General features: G+C 38.8%; 3 protein-coding genes across 3 annotated transcripts in view; 2 read left to right on the plus strand and 1 right to left on the minus strand.

Annotated features, from left to right (window-relative positions):
* Window positions 1-561, plus strand: part of HRG (histidine rich glycoprotein) — a 9,529-nt gene extending 8,968 nt beyond the window's left edge. Inside the window, exon 8 of the mRNA XM_085307104.1 lies at window positions 7-561. Coding sequence (XP_085163230.1) covers window positions 7-561 — 555 coding nt within the window. The remainder of the gene's footprint in view (window positions 1-6) is intronic.
* The window catches only part of LOC146594657 (uncharacterized), a 125,586-nt gene that overhangs the window by 84,270 nt on the left and 17,665 nt on the right, over window positions 1-23,651 (minus strand). The window lies entirely within an intron of this gene.
* KNG1 (kininogen 1) lies at window positions 3,048-22,192 on the plus strand. The gene is made up of 10 exons (XM_085307120.1): window positions 3,048-3,242; window positions 6,177-6,287; window positions 6,934-7,018; window positions 10,467-10,639; window positions 12,313-12,420; window positions 16,050-16,131; window positions 17,251-17,423; window positions 18,896-19,003; window positions 19,956-20,045; window positions 21,488-22,192. The coding sequence occupies exons 1-10, from the start codon at window positions 3,048-3,050 to the stop codon at window positions 22,190-22,192; spliced, it is 1,830 nt and encodes a 609-aa protein (XP_085163246.1).

Raw genomic sequence — 23,651 nt, forward strand, 5'->3', positions numbered from 1 at the left:
GGACCACACTGCCCTCCTCCTCCCCACCATCATGGACGACATCATCCCCCTCATCCTCCCCACCATGGACCACACTGCCCTCTTCCTCCCCACCATCATGGACSACATCCTCCTCCTCCTCATTTTCACCATGGACCACACTGCCCTCCTCCTCCCCACCATCATGGACCACATTATCCCCCTCTTCCTCCTCCAGGACACCCGTCTTATCCCCATCATCACTATTACAGACATCACTGCAACAGGGCAAACTCATCAGGAAAGCACTTTCAATTCCAAACAATAGGAGCTGTCAATCGCATCCCAGTTCTAAATCAGCAGGACTCCCTCATAGTTCCCATTGCAAACTTTCTTCAGCTGTCCCAAAGTGGCCATGACTTCTCCAGCACTGGTGAGGGTACTCCCTTCACTAGCTCAAATCTAGAGAAGATACTAGGAACTCATGATTTTCCATATCACTCTTCACAATCAAAATCATGCCCAGGAAAACCCAAACTTTATCTGCCCCAAATTTTGCCTTTATTTCCACATAAATCTATGTCAGAAATTTTTCCTAAATGACCTTAAAGGAAGGTGTTTTTGGCCTGAGGGATGGAGGACAGATGACAGGAAATAGCATGAAATGGAGGGAGAAAAGTGTACAATCTCTAGAAAGTGAGAAGCACTGAAAATAACAATGATTAAKATAAGTATTCCAACCTGCTTACTGCTCCCAGCTATCTCAGACTCCACTGTAACTGAAAGAATCAGAATTCTGAGACTCTTAACTAATGTGAATGGGTACAAATCTCCCTTGCAAACATACACTTYTAGTTCTAATAAAAAAGGAAAATTCCCTAATAATGAAGACCACCATCTAGTATCTTTCATTTTCTCATAGTTCCTAAGATATCTCTGTACAAATTTATTGTTTACAATAATCCACTAATTCCAAGTTCACAYCAATAAAGGTCAACATGCATTCTCCTACAGGTCTTATTCTTGGCTAATAGGTTGCTTCCAGACTAGACACCCTTACTCGATCACATGCATTCTAGACTATCTCATGAAGAATAAGAGAGACAGGATTCTTGCATAACTAGATCTCGGTCCACCTACAACTGCAATAAATGAAAATTCTGACCACAAGATAGAAAGACTTCTATATGCAACTACCTACAGAAAATCTGACCACCTTCCATAGAAAATGTTCCAGGTTCCTCGGCTCCTATCATCTGCAGTTCTGAATAGCAAGAAAATGGAGCTTTCCCCCTATTCTTTTTTCTCTGGACAAAGACTCTCCAACTAGACTGGAGRCACAGTGGAAGGACGTCATTCATGCTGGAAGCATGCCTTTCTGTTGCCTACATTGTACCCTATCTGTGGATAATGCAGCACTATATTTGCACTGTTATAAAGATTCAAAGAAAGTAAAAATATGTAAATAATTGTTTTTTCTTGTCACAGCTACCATATTTTTGCCCTTTTTGTTACTTTATATTTTCAGCTGCACAGTGAGCATCCATGAGGCATACTCTGGCATAAACTGACAAACAATGGTTGGGCTACCAGGTTATCTAGAAAGCTCCAACYAGAATTAATGACTTGAAATGTAACATTAGGAGGTGGCCTGCATAGGAACTTCCATCACCCACAATTGCTGCTGGAGATAAACCAGAAATAGTGCATTCAAACACAGTACATTTCAAATAGCTCATAATTGTTTTCAAGGAGGGAAAAGCTGAGACCTGTAATAACTGTTTCAGGTTTATCAGTGAGCTTTCCTCTGTGGAAATTGAGATGGGGAGGGGAAGAAGAAGCAGGAAGAGAGAATCCTAGTGTTTGTTTTTACTGTAGCCCCCGTTAAGATAAAGACTGTTCAGACAGACCTGGCACCCCAACCAGTTCAGACTAGTTATCTCATGGCATTAATCAAACAAATAGCTATTTGTTCTTCAAAGTAGATTTTTAATAGAATAAAGTTAAGTAAGGTGTGAAGGCTACACTGAACAAAAATAAATAAAATGGAAACAGCATTTTGTGTAATTGAGTGAACGTTATCTAATTTTTAAAAGGGTATGCATGTACAACTATTTCTGACATTGCTTAATCACAAAGTCTTAAAGATTTTTTTTAATAAAGTAGTATTTTTGTTCTGTAATTAAATATAAGAATTTAACCAAAACTTACAGTGAGACACAGTTATAGTGAGACAAAACTGAGGCACTTCCGGTGGATTCAAAACAAAATTACCTGTTGCTCAACACTGGAGATAGGTGCTAGATGTTACCAGGCAGTTCTAATTCTGCCTCTGCCAGACACAAGTAACACTGACATTAGTTTCTCTCTTCTTCCAGTGCCTCATTTTCCCTGTCTGCATAATGAAAGCAAAACATTATGAAGATGGACTAATTCATGGTCCAGTCTCTAGACACTAGCAAGGACAGATACTTCCAACTGTAAGCTGAAGCACAAGGATTATCAAGTGCTGTTGAAGAGTTATGTGACATTTAATGACAAGCATCTGTGCAAAAATATTTTTCAAATATGTACTGACTTCCCAGAACTCTTGCAGTTTGAACACTAAACAGATCTATAAAATTTACAGTGCTGCTGTCTAGAACCAGAACCTCATYATCACTGCAACCTTCTTGGGTATTTTATTTAAACCTTCTAAAATTCATTCTGAGTAGCATTTTTCATGTTAAAAAACAAACAAAAAAAGAAACCAGCAAATTACAAACATTCTCTTTCTTTTCTCAAGGGCCCTGCTGCTGAGCTTAAATCTSGCTCCAGCTGCAGCCAGTTAGGCTGTTATCTTGATGGCAGGTGGACAACCTTAGTGTCATTCTGGTTACCACATTAACTTTATTTATCTAAACTCAGAAGTCTGTTTGCAGTATAAACAGGATATGATGAAAACCTACCAATCCCAGTAATCCACTTGTTCTGTTTACTTAGCTATTGCTCCTGAAAAACAGAAGAGGTTACTAACTGCCTCTCAAGCAATCCTTTTCCATTTGCTTTTTAAAGAGTTACTCTAATTCAAGGGGCTGTTTTATCCAGTTATGAAACCTCTCCTTGTGCTAGTGCTCTGCTGTAGTTTCTTTTCTAGCAGAGCCACCCCTCTTCCGTTTGAGTTTTCAGACTGCGATGACCCCGATGTCTTGGAAGCTGTTGATACAGCACTGAAGAAATACAATGGAGATAGGACAACCGGTAATCAATTTGCTCTATATGTGGTGACGGAAGCCAAAAGAAGAGTAAGTAGACTTTGCAAAAAGCATGCTGGAATTGTTCACGCRTTCTGGGTCCAATTCTTTCCATCTCCTTCATAAGAGATGGTAAACATGACAGCAAAGTGTCTTGCAAAAATGTTTTTAAAAATTACAGAAATGATTTGCACAGTAAGATACTTGTCACCATGACTAGCAGAAATGTATATTATGTTCTTATCAATGGAATTTAGTGTGCTGATAAATTGCTTACAAATGCAAAACTAAAGAATAGAAAACTYTGATCACTAATCCAACGTGTCTTACTAGCATATTTAGTTTTCTCCTTTCTCTTTGGGAATTCTGCCTTCTTCTATCAGCAGTAAGGTTTTCAGATCAGTGGCAAAAACAGACTTACTRAAAAAAAACCTTGATATTATCCTGACTTGGGGAAGAGCTGGTATCACACATGAAAAAGAATTACYTGATAAAATTTGGCAATACTGTGAATAAACTGTGAATATTATTTGATTGATACCAGTCCTGAGTCACAGATATATCTAAAAGCACAAAGTGGTATTTTAGTCAAATAAGGAGACAGCTAAAGTTATAGAAGAGAAAAGAATGAAACACGATACTTTGCCTGGAGTCCTTCTGTATACCACTAATCTAACAGAAGTGTACTTACCTCTGAAAGGCATACAAAGATGATATTACCATAATAATGACAAGCATTACTTTACTTGAAAACAACATTAGTATTTTTTTTTTTTTTACTGGATTGAATTTTCAGATGCAAAATACAAGAAACTTAGTGACAGAATATTATGCACACCACAACCAGGAGGCACTTTTACCCAGATAGAAATTGAGCTCAGAAAGGGGGCACAAATTTCTCAGCATCTTAGAGCAAACCACCCACATCTTTTGGTACCTATCCTCCAGTTTTCCCAATTTCAAACTAGGGAGATTTTAGCATGTAATGACAAAGACTAAAATCTGGCAAACTCATTACATAATTAGCATTAAACAAATTCATGTTTCTGTCATCTTCATTGAACTACATGTTTGCATCTGGCTATTGTTAAAGACACATCTTGATATCAGATCTATAACACCACCTTCATCTTTGCTGGTGTTTCCAAAGGAAAGTTATTAATATCAGTATTTCATTTTAAATAAAGTTCTATTTTTTTAAGAATGCATAGTTATTGTCATTATTATTCATCATTCTTCTCTACATATACTGCCTTCCCTTAAAAGACCGGAGGTTGAAATCAATTATTACTTTGAGTTACTGATCTGACTGTGATATTAAGAAAAAAAATCAGAGAAAAGGAGTCTGCAAGAGGGATCTACTTGTATTCTAAATTCATTTTCTAAAAAGAATATAGATTTTACTCATCTCCAGTCTCACAATGTTGAATGCATTAATTAAATAGGTTATTACATATTCATGTACATTTATTATTGATATGGTAATAAAACATAAAAGCTGACTGCTGAAAAACTGATCCTGCACCAGTTAAAGCCATAGTCGCTCATGGTAGCAATGAAATAAAACAACAAAAAAACATATAGAAACAATGTCTCTTCTCAGGTATTTCATGTACTCAGTGAACTGAACTGATTTATTCCAGGTTTAAAACAATGTAACAGAACAGAACTTGTTTCTTTTTCAGTCCATATCTCAGATAGTGAAATCTGATGCAGCTCCATAAATGTCAATTTATACCTGCTGAGGATTATGTCCATTATATTTTTAGAAGCTCTTTCATCCTGTTTCACAACCTGCAGCCATTATTTCAAGCACCCTGTTTTTTTCATAGTTGTAGCAATACACAATAGCAAATGAGAACACAGAATATAATTTTGCCTTCAGCACCACCAATGTAAATCCAATATATTCCACCCATGTCAACTCAACTTCCATTGCTTATACAGGAGAACAGTACAACTGAGGCAAGAATCCTGGCTGCCCTCAAATGCTACTGCTAAGAGAGCTAATGTCAAAGTACTGCAGCAGCCTGTGTTTGAATTTCAAGAGGTACAGTGCCAGAGCATTTTTAACGGCAGTAAAGGACTAGGAACTTTTGGGTTTGTACCCGTTCTAAAGGATGAACCGCAAACGCTGCAGTAGGTTGATGTCATTTGAAGGCACAGGCTGACTACTGAGCCCAGGGCATGGAGAAGATGCCCCCTACTGGTTTACAAACATCAGAACGCCCTGAACTTCCACTGGCCAGGACAGACCTCATTTAACTTCCAGGTTTTGTCTGTATTTCATCTCACTGAATTCCTGAAGCCACCCTCAAGAACAGCTTTGTCTTTAATGCCTCCAGGAGAACTGCAGGCACAGTCAAAGGCTGTCTTTACAGCATATGCCCTCCTGAACCCTTTGCCACGAGAAGGCAGAGCCGCTTAGTACCCTGTAAATGTAGAGTAAGGCAGTTTGGACATTGCCAGGCTGCCTGAGGGCTGCTGGCTGCTGTTTCTGGGCTGCCTACAGCAGGAAAGCGGACAGATCTGGGAACAGGCCAAAAGTGAGAGTGATTGAGTCTGACAGGAGCACAGTCCAAAACGGTGAGTATGCAAACTTACCAAGCAGCAGCCCGAATTTGCTTACTAGGAGTACATTTGAATTTGAGTACAGAAACCTAACCATTTTTTTCTGTTTTTAAAATCCTAGCTACAGTATATTGAATTGTAAGCAGATGAGCATACTGCATCTACTCTATCAACATACTGTAGCTGTAGTTAAGGGCTGAATAGTATAATCAGGTAAATTAATAATTAAATTTGTGAGATTTCTCAACTCTTCCATGGAGAACAGGAGCTAATCTGAAAGCATACTATAATAAATAAGGTAACCAATATAGAGATTTAGATAGAAATATATTTACCCTTTGAAAGTCTTACTTCATCAGTGATGTCCTGATTAATCACTACGCAAATGATGACTTGCATACTGTTTTTACCCAGGCAGGTCCTGACACACAATTCTATGTGAAATATCAAATGCGAGAGACCACTTGTGCCATTGAGGAAAACAAACACTGGAAAGACTGTGATTACAAAGTACCTGCAGAAGCTGTAAGTGTCTGTCCTCTTCTAAAATTCTCTATACGCAAACAGCAACATAATCAGCAAGATTGGAGTCTCCCGGGAAAAAATACAAAAGAGGCTTTAGATGTGTCTCTGTATGTCATTATAATTCTGAAGATATACAGGAGGGACCTTTTTCATATAGACATTTCAGAGCTTCATTGTACAATTGGGGCATCCRTAGCATTCAGGAAATCTTACACATCCCCAGTGGAAGTCACTGTTATTTCATATTGTACACAATGCAAAGAAAAGGAAGAAGGTAATCATATAATTTGAATCTATGTGAAATGCCATGGTCATTGCAGCATCCCTCACACAGCAGAGAGGAAATTAGGTAAATATGCAACTTATATGTATTTATTTATGAAGATGTGTTCGATTCCCTTATTCTGGCTGTATGTTCTTTAGTTAACTAATATGCACCATCATGACACAAAGGAATCTTTCAAATTATCTGCTCTGTTCATTTCCTGTTTTTCCCACAATCAAAAAAACATTTCTTTTATAATAACAGAACAGCAAACTTGACACTACTATACATGTACATATGAACTTGTCCACCAAATATGGTACTAATCTGGGTTTCTTCACCAATCAAGTTTAAGACGAACGCTCTCACATGTATTTGCAGGAAACTGGAGAATGCACAGCTCAAGTTCAAATTAACAAGGCTGAAAAAACAAGTAATGTTTCACAAGATTGCAAAACTGTTCCAGGTATGTAACTGCTTAGGACAGCATTCAACAGGTACTTTGAAACATAAGAATGGGAGAAAAAATATACTGAGACTTTCAGTTAATTTTAAAGGTAGAAGCTCCACAYCATTCTGTTTAGACTTTCATAAAGCATCTTCAATGAATGAGCAAGTACATGTTAAAGATGAAATTTCACTCCACTCCATTCTGCACATACGTGCTCCCCCAGGGCTCAGTACTGTGTCCCATGCTGTTCAACCTCTTCATCAACGACCCGGATGAGGGGACAGAGTGCCTCCTCAGAAAGTTTGYKGATGATACCAAGCTGGGAGGAGTAGCTGACACACCTGAGGGCYGTGCTGCCATTCAGAGAGACCTGGACAGGCTGGAGGGCTGGGCAGAGAAGAACCTCCTGAGGTTCAACAAGGGCAAGTGCAGAGTGCTGCAGMTAGGGAAAAATAACCCTAGGCACCAGGACAAGCTGGGGGCTGACCTTCTAGAGAGCAGCTCTGCARAGAAGGACCTGGGAGTGCTGGTGGATGACAAGTTGACCATGAGCCGGCAATGTGCCCTTGTGGCCAAGAAAGCCAATGGTCTCCTGGGGTGCATTAGGAAGGGTGTTGCCAGCAGGTGAAGGGAGGTGATCCTGCCCCYCTACTCAGCCCTGGKGAGRCCTCATCTCAAGTACTGTGTCCAGTCCTGGGCTCCCCAGGACAAGAGAGACATGGAGCTACTCGAGAGAGTCCAGCGTAGGGCTACAAAGATGATCCGAGGGCTGGAGCATCTGCCCTTTGAGGAATGGCTGTGAGAGCTGGGCCTCTTTAGCCTGGGGAAGAGAAGACTGAGGGGGGATCTTATCAATGTGTATAAGCACCTGAAGGGAGGGTGTCAAGGGGACGGGGACAAACTCTTTTCAGTTGTCCCGTGTGACAGGACAGCAGGCAATGGGCAGAAATTGAAGCACAGGAAGYTCCGCCTGRCCGTGAGGGGGAATTTCTTCCCTGTGAGAGTGACGGAGCACTGGACCAGGTTGCCCAGAGAGGTTGTGGAGTCTCCTTCTGTGGAGATCTTCAAGGCCCGCCTGGATGCAACCCTGTCTAACATGCTCTAGGTGACCCTGCTGAGCAGGGAGGTTGGACTAGATGATCTCCAGAGGTCCCTTCCAACCTTACTGATTCTATGATTCTGTGCTATGTCAGCAAAGCACTGGCAGGTTCTGTATAAGGGGAAGACCCTGTAACCTGGTACTGAAAACTGGCATGCGTGCCTAATAAGCTTTTTAAAACATTAAAATTATATTCCAATAAAATGTATTTGTCTAAGACCAGAAGCACATCAGAAACCTAGAGACTAGATATCCCCTTGTTAAACTTTAAATTTCCATCCTCAATTACTCRAGTATGAAACTTTGCCAGAAATGTTTAGAGAAAACTTTGTATGACAAAATTGTAACTTAATTTTCTCAAAATTAAAAATGACTAACTTAACACAAATCTTTAACTGTCAACTGAGAAAACTGCAGAAATTTTAATGTCAAAACTAAAAATCCAGTAATGATATAATTATTTGAGACTTTTTATGAAACCTATTGGACCTCAATGACAGCCAGTACTGCCCTTCTTGCCTTTAAGATATTCATACGTGATTATAATGTTCACATAATTTTCTTTATTAGAAACAAGTCACATAGTTTGACAGCTCTGTAGCTGAAATCTTTATGTACTGATGACTAGAGTTCAGGTAAGATGTATTCAAGCTAGTTTTAAAATGACCGTATAACATATTACACCATAGTGTAAGCTAACAACAGAAATATTTATCAAGATTTCTAAGATGGTTGGCAGCTTCTCTTTGAGTTTTGGTTATCTTGTTTAAAGCTATAAYGGATATACCTACAGCCACTGCCTTACTAGGAACTGCAGTACTCACAGAGCATGTTCTACTACTGAACAAATGCTGCTTGGTTTCAAATGCATTTGTAAGGCAATGGTGACATCTAGTTGCCAGTAAAAGGTGTGTGAATTCCACAGAGAATGCATTGGAAATTTGCATTTGAATCTTTGTTTAGAAAGATAAAGAATCACTTTTGAATTAAATGAATTGGGAATTCAACCTACACAGATCATCTTTTGTTACCAAAAAAAGCAATACGCATTTGTTCAGCACTTACAAAAAGGTGAAAACCGTAGCCCTTTCAGAACTGGGTGTATTRATGCTTTATTATCTTGCTTGTGATTGCTCCCTGAAAACAAGGCAATATTCTTTTGTAACATATATATATAAACATAGACTTGTCACAACTGAGTCAAAGATAGGCAGCAAAAGATGATGCTATAAACACAAAGGGCCAGACTCTGTTCATGCACCCTGTAAGAGATAAGACTAATAATATTCCTTACATTGAGTTATTCCAAATGTACAAAGCAGCAAGAAGCAAAATAAAATGCAAAGGATTCAAATAGAAGAGTTAAACAACGGATTGGGTCTATCGAAGGATTTCTCCACTATATGTTAGGTACCATACTGTTCAACTTCCTTGGTGGAACTGTTTTATCTTACGACCCTGGACAGGATCCCCAGCTGGTGCAAGCTGGCATAACTCCATTAAAGCCAGTTTATGCCAGCTGAGAATCAGGCACACAAATTTTATTTCAGTTCCAGAGAGACCATATATTGCCTTTGATTCTCAAGCTCACTGAATCGTGAAATTAATTTATGTACTGAACTAGGAAACTAATTTATGAAAATCCAATCCATGATTAAGGAAAGAGGGTTAAAGGGATTAGTAGTAGGAAAGAGAATTTTGAAYATCTCCTTCAAGCTTGCCTATCCACAGCATCCCAATTGGTTAAACCTGGAAGCTAACACCAAGTGGTAACTTTTTGGCAGGTGAAGTGACTAGCAAAGGCAGTTTAGGCAACACAGGAGTAGAATAGTTTAACTACAGTTTCTAAGGAGCTCTGAGTCAGGGCAGTCCACATAGTGAGCCAAAGCATTGCTGCCAAAGTCCCCTTTCTGAAACTTGGTGAGGTCAGGAAACAGCTGCACACTGTGGGTGAACTTTGAAGAATCTGAAGAACATCTGTAACTGCAGCCTCCACTGGCTCTTCCCGGACTGGATGAGGGAGAACTCCTCCTTAGTAGTGTYATAGAAATCATCAAAACTGAATGCAAGATTTTTCTGAGATTCAATGACTCCTGAACTTTGTGGGTGAAGTTTGCTGCTGAAACCATGCTTAGATTCAAATTTCATAATGGCCCCTATCAGTACATACAGAAGCATGTCTCTAAATAGAATGAATATCTTTGCAGGCCCGGAAACCTGAATCTAGATTTTGCTGATTGCTTTGATTAAAAGCAGGGAAGACCCTTTCTTGTTGAACCTTCTCTGTCATTCCCATGTATGAGAAATTAAAATTGACACAGCTTTATATGCAGGCCTATATTTTTTGGTTTGTTTCTTTTCCAGCTGCAACAAAGATAACAGTCGCTGAGGCTGCATGTCTTGGATGCTTTCAGCCTCTATCAACTGACTCTTTACAAGTGTCAGAAATTCTGAAAAAAGCCATTCAAAAGTTTAATAAGCACAGTGATGAAGCTGCCCTTTTTAAACTTATTGAAATAAAAGAAGCAAAAATACAGGTTTGTATATGATTTTTCTATACATTTTAYAAAAGAAAAAGGTACTTTGGTTGTTTTATGTACATATCTCTGATTTTAAGGTATATTTTATTTCACAGTAAGATCATACAGAATGCAGATCATCTAAGTAATTCTCTTCAGTTCTGTGGAATGGTGAACTGTTACTTACTAGCTTTTCAGAGCTTTCATCTTTATGAACTGGTACTAAACATGGTTGTCGCTATCTGCAGTTGCAATCAACCAGTGTTCAGCCTCRGTTCATTCGTATGCAGTGCTGACACAGGCACCTCATGTCATCTTAGATGYCCTAGAGTAATCCACTAGACCCCTATATGAAGCACCAGCCAGAGCAGCTTTGTGTCTGTTCCTGTCCCTAGATTCTGTGCCAAAACTGCTAACATATGCAGATGTCCCATACACTCTAGATAAGTATCTAGTGCCATTTGARGGGCTATGTTTATGCAATGGAATAGGACTTGAATGTCAGCAGCTGATATACATTATAGGACATGTAAAATCAATAAAGAAAAATGGGTCGGAAAAACAAAAAGCCAGCATGTAATTTGCTGAAAGATTTCTGCATGTGGCAATATCTGCTTTGCTAGAAACAGATGCTCAGGTTGTGGAATACCAACTGACATGGAATTTCTATGCAAGACCTATTTCCCTGCAAAAGGCTCTCCTATGGATTGCTGTGACATTGCTAGAAAGTAGAGTTTCTGATTTGATTTTTAAACAGTATGTAACCTGAAACCAAATACAAATCCTTTAATTTGAATATGCATGTGTTTACATTGCCAAAAAGAATCTTCTGTTCTCATGTCAATTTGACCCATGATTTAATTCAGATGGTTCTCCTTTTACTTACTGATGGAAATGATCCTCTTACTGAAAGACAAGCATACAAGACACTTAAGCCCTGTGGCAAAATATTACAGAGAGATTGAACTCCAGCAGCTACAGAGAGGACCATCACATCATTTCTGTCCAACAATGACTAGTCAAGAGCCCCCTCCGCTGTAACTGATCTGGGAGGGAAAGTGTATTTGATTCTTATTTCTGAATTTTGCTCAAATGCTGCCTGAACTAACTCTGTGACATGGAGAGATCTCATGGATGAGAAGCAGTAGTGACAGTATTAAAAACTGAACTGCTTCCTGAGAGAAAATAAAAAAAGATCAAAAGTCTGGACAAAATAGGGACAAAAATCCCCAAGGCAGACACAATTACAGGTAGATGATACATGCAGGACACTCGGCAACAAACGATGCCAACAGTGCCAACATTATTCAGATTTTGTTTTACTATGTCGCATACTCTGGAACATGGGAATTGCCAAGCTGTATTAGTGTAGTCATCTATCTAGGCCAGCTTCCTGTCACTGGGAGAAATAAATAACAGACACTTCGGATGGAAGTGCAAGAAACCATGTGGTAACAAGCTGCAGGCTTGCCAGGATAACCTGAACCTGAATACAAACTGCATTTCTAATATCTGCATGGCTTAACTTACRTTCTGTAGCTTAAGAACAGTATTTTCTTGCTGTTTTTAAGCACTGTATGGCTCATGACTGCAAAGTGATTTCATGGATGGAAGGCATTTGTTTTCTTTGGTGACTGAATTTAATAGTTTAACTTCAAAGCATGTGCTGGCTTATTTAATACATCTTCCAGGTGGTAGCTGGATGGAATTATATAATTAAATATGAAATCAAGGAGACGAATTGTTCCAAAGACCAATTTCAAGATTTAAGTCCAGAATGCAAAACCACTTCTACAGGGGTAAGTAATCTTCAAAATCTGTTTACCAGTCAACCATTATTAGCAAATAATGATTGAAATCTGRCTCAGGAAAATACATATACGTTTATTTAACTTAGACAATTAAGTTTAAATCCAAGCTTACAGAGAACTGTCTTTTTATGCAGTTAGAATACCTGTGTCCTCTTGAATCAGTGACCAAGAAAACTGCTAAAACCTTTGCAGATTTCTCTACAGAGTCCAGCCTTACTCAAATAAATAATTCATTGAGAAGTTCAGATCGAGAGAGCTACTCTAATACAAATCAAGTAATAAGAAAAATTAGCACTACTTTTCAGCATAAAACACATCTTTTAAGAAAAATAAATAGCTAATTTTTTTATTTACCTTTACTCCAGTTCAGATAAGAAAGCTTCAAAAAGAACTATTAACGAATATACATATTCTAGCTAAACAGTGCTGCTGCTCTATTACCCACTGCTGCTCTTCCACGYTGGCAACAACAATACTGCCAAGGGCAACTTGGGAAGTATCAAACGTGACTTCAGAGCTTTAGGAACAATGATCAGGGGTCTGGGGCCCAGGTTGTTTTCTCCTTGATCCTGTCAGTGAGCTGGAAGGATAGGAAGAGGAGTAGATGGATACTCCAAGTAAATAAGTGGCTGCGTCACTGGTTGGCAACAGGGTCTTGGTTTCTATGACTATGGGACTCTGAAGATGATTGATTGGGAGAGATGAAAWCCACTTCACTAAATGGAGCATGTGTGCCTTTGCCAATAGGCTGGCCAACCTCATAAGAAGGGCTTTAAACTAGGAAAGATGGGGCGTAAGGGAGAGATACCAAGACCACGCAGGCAGCAAGTGGGATTACCTCCAGCACTGCATACAGCTAAGGAAGTACTTACAAGACAAGACTATGGGGAATCTTCCTGCAAAATCAGCATGCTTGAACACTTCTCTGAAAGAGACCTGCATGGGTGAACAAGGAGCTCCTTGCAAAACTCAAAGAGAAGAAGGAAGTGCATAAAAGATGGAAGCACGGACAGGCCACTTGGGAGCATTATAGGAACATCATCTGAGCATACAGGGATGTGACTAGGAAGGTCAAGGCCCATTTGGAATTGAATCTGGCAAAGAATGTCACGGACAGCAAGAAGGGCTTCTTTAAATACACCAGTAACAAAAGAAAGACTARGGAGAATGTGGGCCTGCTACTGAATTGGGCAGAGGCCCTGGTGACGAATGATACAGAGAAGGCAGAGATACTGACTGCCTTCTTTGCTTCAGTCTTTACTAGTAAGATCAGTCCTCAGGAATCCCAGACCCTAGAGACTATGGATAAAGTCTGGAGAAAGAAAGACTTTGCCTTGGTTGAGGAGAATTGGGTTGGAGATCATTTAGCCAAACTGGACATCCGCAAGCCTATGGGCTCTGACGGGATGTATCCACTACTGCTGAGTGAGCTGGTAGATGTCTTTGCTAGGCTGCTCTCAATCACCTTTGAAAGGACACAGAGAATAGGAGAGGCATCTGAGGACCAGAAGAAGGCTAATGTCACTTCAGTCTTCACAAAGGAATCCAGGAAACTACAGGTCAGTCAGTCAGCCTCACCTCACCTCCATCCCTGGAAAAATGATGGAATAACTCATTCTGGATGTCATCTCCAGACATATGGAGGGTAAGAAGGTGATCAGGAGTAGTCAGCATAGATTCACCAAGGGGAAATCATGCTTAACCAATCTGATAGCCTTCCATGATGGAATGACTGGCTGGATAGACGAGGGAAGAGCAGTAGATGTTATCTACATTGACTTTGGGAAGGCTTTTGACACTGTCTCCCACAATATCCTCATAGGCAAGCTCAGGAAGTGTGGGATAGATGAGCAGTGAGGTGGACTGAAAACTGGCTGAAAGGCAGAGCTCAGAGGGTTGTGCTCAATGSTGCAAAGCCTAGTTGGAGGCCTCTAGATAGCGGTGTCCCCCAGGGTTCAGTACTGTTCAACCTCTCTATCAGTGACCTGGATGAAGGGACAGAGTGCAGCCTGAGCAAGTTTGCTGATGACACAAAGCTGGGAGGAGTGTCTGATACACCAGAGGGTYGTGCTGCCATTCAGAGACCTTGATAGGCTGGAGAAATGGGCAGAGAGGAATCTCATGAAGTTCACACAGGGAAGTGCAGAGTCCTGCACCTAGGGAGGAATAACCTTGTTGTGGGGCAACCTGCTGGAAAGCAGCTCTGCAGAGAAGGATCTGGAGGTCCTGGTGGACTGYGGCTGACCATGAGCCAGCAATGTGCACTAGTGGCCAAGGAGGCCAACGGTATCTTGGGTCGCATGAGGAAGAGTGTTGCCAGCAGGTCAAGAGAGGTGATCTTCCCCCTCTACTCAGCCCTGGTGAGGCCATATCTAGAGTGCTGTTTCCAGTTCTGGGCTCCCCAATACAAGAGACATGGAGCAACTGGAGAGAGTCCAGCAAAAGGCTACTAAGATGATTAAGGGATAGGAGCATCTCTTTTATAAGGAAAGGCTGCAAAACCTGGGACTGTTCATTCTGGAGAAGAGAAGGCTGAGGGGGGAATCTTATCAACGCATATACATATCCGAAGGGAGGGTGTCATGAGGATGGGGCCAGACTCTTCTCAGTGGTGCCCAGTAGTAGGACAAAAGGCAATAGGCAAAAAATGAAACACAGGCAGTTCCATCTGAACATGAGAAAAAAATTCTTTCCTGTGAGGGGGACACAGCACTGGAACAGGTTACCCAAAGAGGTTGTGAAGTCTCCTTCCTTGGAGATACTCAAAAGCCATCTGGACACGATCCTGTCTAATGTGCTCTAGGTGACCTTGCTTGAGTAGGGCACGGGGTTGGACTAGATGACCTTTAGAGGTCCTTACAACTCAACCTTTCTGTGATTCTGTGATAAGGGTCTTCCTTGAAACCTTTTTGAAAATCTGAGTGTACTATATTAATCTAATAGGGCTCTTCACTCACATTTGTCAATACTCTTGAAGAACTTAGAGAGATCGGCAAAATATGACTTCTGTCTACAAAGAAAAAGCTGATTCTCCTTGATGTAGTCTAATTCTTTCCCTATTATAAAGTCTAATCATTTGAATGGTACAGACATCAGGCTTACTAGTCTATAGCTTACTAGAAACCTTTTTAAAAAGAATGGGATCACATTTGCTTTCTTCCAGTCCTAGAATACCAAGGTAGTTCTAAGCAAGAAGACATCTACCACAGTTTCTTTAGAATGCTTAAATGAATATTAGCAGGCCCAGAAACCCTGTACTGTTTTTTTTTGTTAGTTCCATAACCTTCTTTTGTGGTCTTCATAATTTGAAACAGAACTTCCAATGAATTCTCTGTAAAACAGGCTTGGGAATCTCCCTTTTTCCTTTTGTAGTGAACATATACAAATAACTCACTTAGTTTTCATGATTTTCTCTGAATGGTCTTTCTAAATCCTGATCATTTATTGGCTCTGTATACTGTCTGGCAGGCTTCTAACTCCCAGTGTGTTGCAGGAAGGAATTACTAGTAGAACGATTCACTTATTCTGTTACCAGAAAGCTATTAGGACATTTACTTGAATTTGCTCATTACTTCTAAGTAATAATGTGCAGCTTCATTTTGTTTTTTTAACTCCAGCGTGTAGGTAACTGTGAGGCCAAAGCATATGAAAATCTTGCTGCGCAGATCATAGACATTGCAAGTCAGTGCAAGTTCCCAGGTATGTAACAGGCACCACACAAGTTCTGCAATTTTCAACGTTTTGTTACAATCTTAAAAAATGTAAAACAAAAAGGCAGGAGATGACAACAGACAATAACAAGAAAAAGTAATTCTTTGTGACAGAAAAGCACCTCCTCTTCATGAAACATTATCAAAGATTTTTTTCACTTCCTACAAATAGTTTTCATACAAATGAAAATTAATTTTATCATTTATATACTGCCCTTTCTCCGTGTCAGGGGGCTGGTCCTGGACTCTCACTTGGAGACCAGCAGATACAAACTCAAGGAATATAACTGCCCTACAAAGATTATTTCCTTTTCCACCACAATGACCAGGCAGCTAATATCATGTTCTTTAAATAATCAATGCTTTCTAGATTTTCTAAAGACTTCCAATACGCTCTTTCAAAAGCAAAAGGAGCTGACTACTTTTAAGATTTTGGCCAAAAATTAGTAATTAATCTAGTGATAGTATCATTGTTTTTATTTCACATTACATGGCTATCCCTAAATTTGCTAAGTTATAATCTTAAATTTTTCCTTGGAAGTAAATTATCTAGATTATCTATCTTCTTCCTCCAAACATCTATTTGGACAAAGGCTATCACCACTTCACAGCTATTTCTTTGTAAACAAAAATGTTATTTTGCAGATCTGTCAAACCACTGAATACAATTTTACCCCATGTAGCAGGTATTGCTTTCTCACCCATTCTGAGACTTGTTTTTCTTTAAAAATGATATACCTCAATGCTCTCACTCATTGCCAATAACTTGAACTCTGGGCTGGATCCTTTTCTCCCCAACTCAGGTCCTTTTATATGTACAGATGTTATCTTCTTTTATTTGCCAGATACCTTCAATTGGTACACCCAATTCTTATTTCTATGAGAAGACTATGGTTTAGTGTCCTGTATGACAGTAGGTGCTGACACAGTGCTCTTTCAGATAATCAAGATATGATAACATTGTTCRCATAAAGATGTTTTGGTTTAACGTGATAGACTCAAACACAAAGCCTTCCAGAAGGTGGAGATTTATAAGTAAACGATTTTCCCAGCCTATGTGTACTGAGTCTTTTGTTCCTTAGATTTGAAATCCATTGTTTTCTTTTAGTCGAAGAAATGGTAAATCCTCCCACTCGCATTTGTCCTGGTTGTCCAAAGACTATCCCAGAAGACAGCCCAGAATTGAAAGAACTACTGGAGGTTTCTATGGAGAAGTACAATTCGGAGACCAATGATGATTTCTACTATAAAGCTGGAGACATAGAAGAAGCAACTGTTCAGGTTGGGATTTATTTTTCCTTTTAAAACTAGTTCTTTGTATGTCACAGAGATGAGGCACAGACAGCAGTGCTATTGATCTGAACTGAATGTTAGTTAAAGTTTGGATTTAGAATTGAAATAACATTTTTTTCTAAAGGTTGATACACATGTGGTCGCTGAGATATCCATGCACTCCTTGCAATATTTTGCCTATCTTGTTTTGCATTCAAAAGTGATTTAAAACCCCCGAGCTCCTTGATCTGATGGCTTTTTACTTTTTATGTGATTTTAAAAGCATAGGAAGGAGGTTGATTTAGGGCATCTTGATTTCTGCATTTTTATTCCACCTTTTAATCAGTCTTTGTAATGTTCCATAGACATTTAAGATAGAAAAGATTTATTAGACAAAGCTACTGATGATCCACTGCACCGAAATTCTGTATGTTATTTTATGCATTGCCCACCCTACAATAGTTTTAAACTCCAAGAAATAGTTTTAAACTCCAAGAAATGGGGCTTCCCAATAATACTGCTAATAATGTTCCAACTAGATTCACAAGAATGTGCAACATTTGTGCATAACTTAACATATACAGATAAAAACAGCTAGATTGAAAGAAGAAAAAGAACCAGGAGGATAATACTGATCAGTATTTGTGTTTGCATCAGTTACTGTCCTGTATGGGTTTAGAAATCCCCAAAGAACTGTTTTTTGTTTTTTTTTTTTTTTTGTTTTTTTTTTTGTTTTTTTTTTTTTTTTTTTTTTTGTTTTTTTAAGGAGTATTTTTGAAGATATAACTAGTCATTAGCATGTGGGGTAATACTGGAGAAAGCACTGAAAGAAGTGCATCAAAGCTCTTCTGAGTAGTTCATGTTCTTACTAATAACACGTGTGTTTTCTCCTCTTGCCCACCTTTCATATGATTGATATTAGCAAGCAAACATTTTTAAAGTAGACTTATAAAGAGCCAGAATTTCATGCCTTGCCTGCTGTCTCTACAGCAAGATATGTATTACTTTAGGCATTGTAAGAAATACTTAGAGAACTCATTCCAGGCATATCCTTGAACCTTTCTTTAATGCCAAACATGTCCATTTTCAACTGAGCCTGTTTACTACACACTTCATTTTGCTCACATCGAATTCCTCTTGCATCATATTTGGCTCCCTGCAGTGATGTCTCTAATGATTTCATTTGTTATTAAAGAAATTACTCCATGCATCCAATAAAATAAAGCCAGAATTGTGGGCCTAGTGTTATTCTGACCCTTCTGTCTCCTCCAATTTTAATGCTGGAATTTTTGAGAATAGGACTAGAATAAACAAGTAAGTTGATTAGAAGCAGATATCTTTGCTGTCAAGTATTTTAATATCGCTCTTAATATATATGATCCAATGGTCAGGAAATAAACTTGCAGAAACCCATCTTTTCTGTGAACCCCTTTTCAGTAAAAACTCCTTTACCACAGAAAGCCTTCTTGCTGATTTTTCAGGTGGTTGCAGGGAAAAACTACCATATAGTATTTACAGTCAAGAAGACAAACTGCTCAAAGAAAGAGTTTGAAAAACTTAATGAAGACTGTGAAGTCACAGCTGACAGCGTAAGTTGTGATGATGTTGCCAATTATAATGTCAAAAGAACTATTCCAAGTGGACACATTTGATTTTGAGCTCCATCACCTTTTTCAGTAACCATCTGCCTCAACTAGAGGGATATCTTTCAATATCTGCAATCCAAGCCGCTGACAGCGGCAGTAAAACACGAAGCTTAAACTGAGCCACCTCAACTGCAGTATCTTAGTGTTCACTGCAAAGTGAAGGGGACTTTATTCTGTAACTATGAATCACAGAAGGGAGGGAAGGAGACTGCTGGGAAATGAAACGGCTGTAATATTCCTGAATTTGTGGCACTTGCAGCTGAAGGAAAGTATGAGATTGAAGCATTACTGGTACGCAAAGGACTGATAATTCTGGAATGCATGCTGCTGATACTGGAAAAATCCATTCCAGCTGCTGGAAAGCAATGCTAATAGGACTGGAAACCACTKGCAAAAGAGTTGGTTGGAAAAGAGAGAAGCCTATTTCCCCTTTCTTTTCCTAACACATGAACAGTTTTTACGTAAGGGTTAAAAACTGTAAGTGCAGCAAACTAACTAGTTGAATAAATGTACCTTTCTCCTTCTCTAAAAGAAAAATTTCCAAATTTTAACAAGTGGTAATACCATCAAGAGACAATATTTGTTAGGAATATCATGAGGATTAAATAGTTAGTGCTCCAAAAGTACCARAAATAAAAAAAATCCAGTAAGTGTTGCTAGAAGTTGAATTAAAGTGTTTAAATAGGCATCCTAAGACTTTGGAAAACTAAACAGTGATGTGTTGTACTACAAAGGAATCTCCATTGCTAAGATGGATTTCATAGATATTCAGGTAAAGCTCCAAATATACATGTATTTAAAAGTACTAAAAATATTTATACTTTTTCATGTACAACTCTTCCTTTTTGTCTGATGTTTTCCTGTTTTAACATGTTAATTTTTGTTTTGACAACAGCTACCACTGAAATGTGAAGCACAAATTTACGTGATCCCATGGCAGAATAAAATCTTGCCCCAGGTTAACTGCACTACAGCATATTTGCCGGTACGATCTCTTTTCATTATCTACCATCATAAGCAGAGCATACAATAATGAAAGACATCACATTCTTTATCCATCCCAAATTATCTCATACATTGTACCAAAAATAAAAGAACACACACCTTTAATCACCTTATAATGCCACACTACTCCTTCACTATCTAACCTCAGCAAACTTGTTGCATCAAAGTCTATTTTGACACAATATGAGACAGTAGACAACACAGYGATTACAGAAATACAAAGAAAGGCAGGAGCACAGAGAGAACATTCTGCCTCTTGACTGCTTCTTTGCATTATMAATTAAGCTTTGAGGTATTAAGCCCTACCGGTTCCTTTGAATCATTCTTCATACTACGTTTAAAAATTAGGACAAAAACATATTTAGCAATGCAAAAATTTATATCCCACAGATGCAAAAGTTTCAAAAGCATCTGCCATTCTTTGCATGTCAGTGGAGTAGCAAATTTCCTTCTGCTTAAAATTGTCAGTCTCTGCAGGAACAGCTTTTAGAGTTTGCTCCTAGCTCAGCTCCACTCAACCAGCCCTGAATGTGGGTCAGTTTTGAAGTCTCAGAACAGAAAATAAATACAAGCTTTTTATAGTTCTGATAATTGTGTTTTCAGTAATTTTGCTGTATTCAGCACTTTCATAACTACCTATTCATTAGGTATCGACTAACAAGTAGCTTCCCTTTCAGTTTCCATTATAATATTGTATTCACATCAATTTTCAAATTTAGCTCCCCCCTAAACATTCCTGATTTGCAGTTAGATAAGGATCTGAGCTTTGGTAGACAGAAATGAAACCCATGTCAGACACAAGTTGTACACCATGCATTCAGTATTCATTTTTCAGCTGAACAAATAGTGATAGGAAATTGAGATTACTCAACGACAAATGAATGTTTTATAGTATCAGTGTTAACCTGTATGTATTATTTCTAAGCAGCTCTACAAAATATGTTTTTTAAATCTAGAAACAAAAAATTGAATAGTTATATCTCATAGGATGAAACAGTCCAGATCTTTCATATATTTTGTCAACTTCAGCACAAATTGTTTTTATAAATCAGAATGTTATTCTCTAACAAGAGCAGGGACGTTTTCATCCTAGAAATCAACTGTACTCTAAAACAAACTAAAACAAATACACACTTACAACTGTTTTCTTCTCTAYGGTATCATTCCACACTAAAACTGGCAAAATTTCAACAATAAATGAATTGCTTCTCTTACATATAATCATTAAATTACTCAGGAGCTACGTGGATGGGTATTTATGTTSTGACCCTTATCACAGCTAGAACAGATTCAGTTTACTTAAACTCTTTTGCTAATCAACTCACATACTACAGTAAGCCAACTTCTGAATTTTCCAAATCTGAAGCTATTATTTTTGGTCACGTAAAAAATATGGCTAACTATTACTGCAATGTTTTCTAGTTTCTTCTTGCAAGAAGGCCTCCTGGATTCACCCCCTTTCGAAGTGTATCCCTTGTACAGTACCTGCCAGATAAAACAACACCRTCTGACAAAAATGAAACGGAAAGTCAAACACCTAGCAAAGAAATGAGTCAAGATAATGGACATGGACCAGAAGGTGAAGGTGAACCAGGGCATAAACCTAGGCATAAACATGAGCGTGGATTTAAAAAGGATCTTGCAACTGACAAAAGGCTTGGGCAAGGCATTGACTGTGGGCACAAAACTGGCCATGGGTGTGGGCATCAAAAACACAGTAAACATGGTAAACATAAACATCCAAAACCCAAATCTTCTGAGGAATCTGATGAAAAGGTTTTTAATCACAAGGAAACCCTCCCACCATCCAATGATGAAATGGTRTCAGAGCTAGTTACTCCTGGGGCTACAAGACAGGAAACTAGTATTCCTACACAAACAGTACCTCTTCCTGATATTTTTTTATTTAATGGGTTGCCAGATCACTCAGAGTCTCCTCTTCCTCGATGTCCTGGAAAACCATGGAAACCAATTATGGACCTCCCAGTTCCTTCTAGCTTTCCCAGAGAACTGACGGACGAAGACCTCTTACCTTCTGCAGTAGAAAACATCAACCCAACAACAGAAAACTCAAATCCTGCCCAGAAAGAAGAGGCAGACTTTGACCTTTCAGATGCTTTACAATAATTCAAGCATTGTACAATCCTCTTCTGAGGCCACACACAGAAAATAAAAATATTATTGTCCTTTAAAATCTATGAAATCTTAGAGATAAAAATCTCCCAATTCTGTTACCTAAGATATTTAAGTAGGTCCCCAGCACTTTTGCAGATCTAAGACCATAAATCTGTGTTTGCATATCTTTGCACATAAGACAAAGCTGTAAAACAGGAATAGCATCATGGATGMAGAACCAGCCTATTGAAGAGAATCCAGAACAACTCAACAGCCTTCTKCTGTAGATGTTACAGTTATAAGTAACTCATCTGTCTCAAGATGCTATAAACACACAGTGAATCACTGCATCAAATCTCAATATATTGCATTTAAACCAATGGCATAAAGAATTTTCAAATTACATGAAGAATCTCAACCAAATATTTCTGATAGGTAAGACAAAAGCAAGCCAATATAGAACAAGGATGCCTGCTTTAGATATTTAAAATAATACATCTCTAATTTACAAGACTGAAAATTTTAAAACACAAAATAAAATAAACAAATCTGGTTTATCTGTMATTTCTCTAATGAATATTCCCATCAGTCTATCACTAGCAGGTGGTCTTGTTGAAAGAGTTAACAGGGACAGCTGACAGAAACCTAAATAAATATATACACATAGGGAATACACTTAACCACACAGCAGAGGCACTATTGACTGGCAGATTTTCAAGTGGTAGAGGTGCACAAATATTAYAGATCAGATGACAGAATTGCAAACACTCAAGATGCCTAAAAATTGTCTGACCTCTTCCATTATAAGAGTTAGTTCAACTCTGGGAATCTACCAAAGGCTRAGCTCTTGGTGGTAATCTTAGCTAAAAAGTAGCAAATATTTCTGGCAAATAATGCCATGCAAATACAAYGTTTTCACACTGCTTGGATCTGATAACTCATTCAGCTGGAAAAAACAGCCAGCAATAAACAARTAAATATTTTAACATCCGATTAGTTCACCAGTTTGAATCATTGCTCAGTCATCTTAAAAGTTATTGAAAGGGTGAAGAGCTACAAATGGTTAACATTTAACTGCTTCTGCTGAAAAGAACCACACAGAATGAAAGTACAGTTTAAGTATCCTCCAACACAACTGCAGAGACCAAACAGGATATTCTCTGAAATTGTTCATCACAAGTGTTGGGATTGCTGTGGCACCAAGACTACATAATCAACAGCTAGAAATGTGCCTTTCTGTTGCGTACTACGCTTCTCCTGCCATCACCCCACTGATGAAGAAGAACTAGGTAGATAAAGATAGCTAACAGATTGCAGAATAGACAGATGAACAGGGCCAGAGCCTTGCTGAGGGAGGCTGAGGAGGCTCTTGAAGGAGAAGATATTTACAAGGAGAGGTGAGAAGACAGAGCTMGAAAGGATAGGGGCATGGGTGGAATAAAGTGGGAAGGGGTGAAGAACAGAAAACAGC

This window comes from Rhea americana, unplaced genomic scaffold, assembly GCF_003343005.1.
Source record: "Rhea americana isolate MKP2758 unplaced genomic scaffold, rheAme1 scaffold_253, whole genome shotgun sequence".
Classification (NCBI taxonomy): domain Eukaryota; kingdom Metazoa; phylum Chordata; class Aves; order Rheiformes; family Rheidae; genus Rhea; species Rhea americana.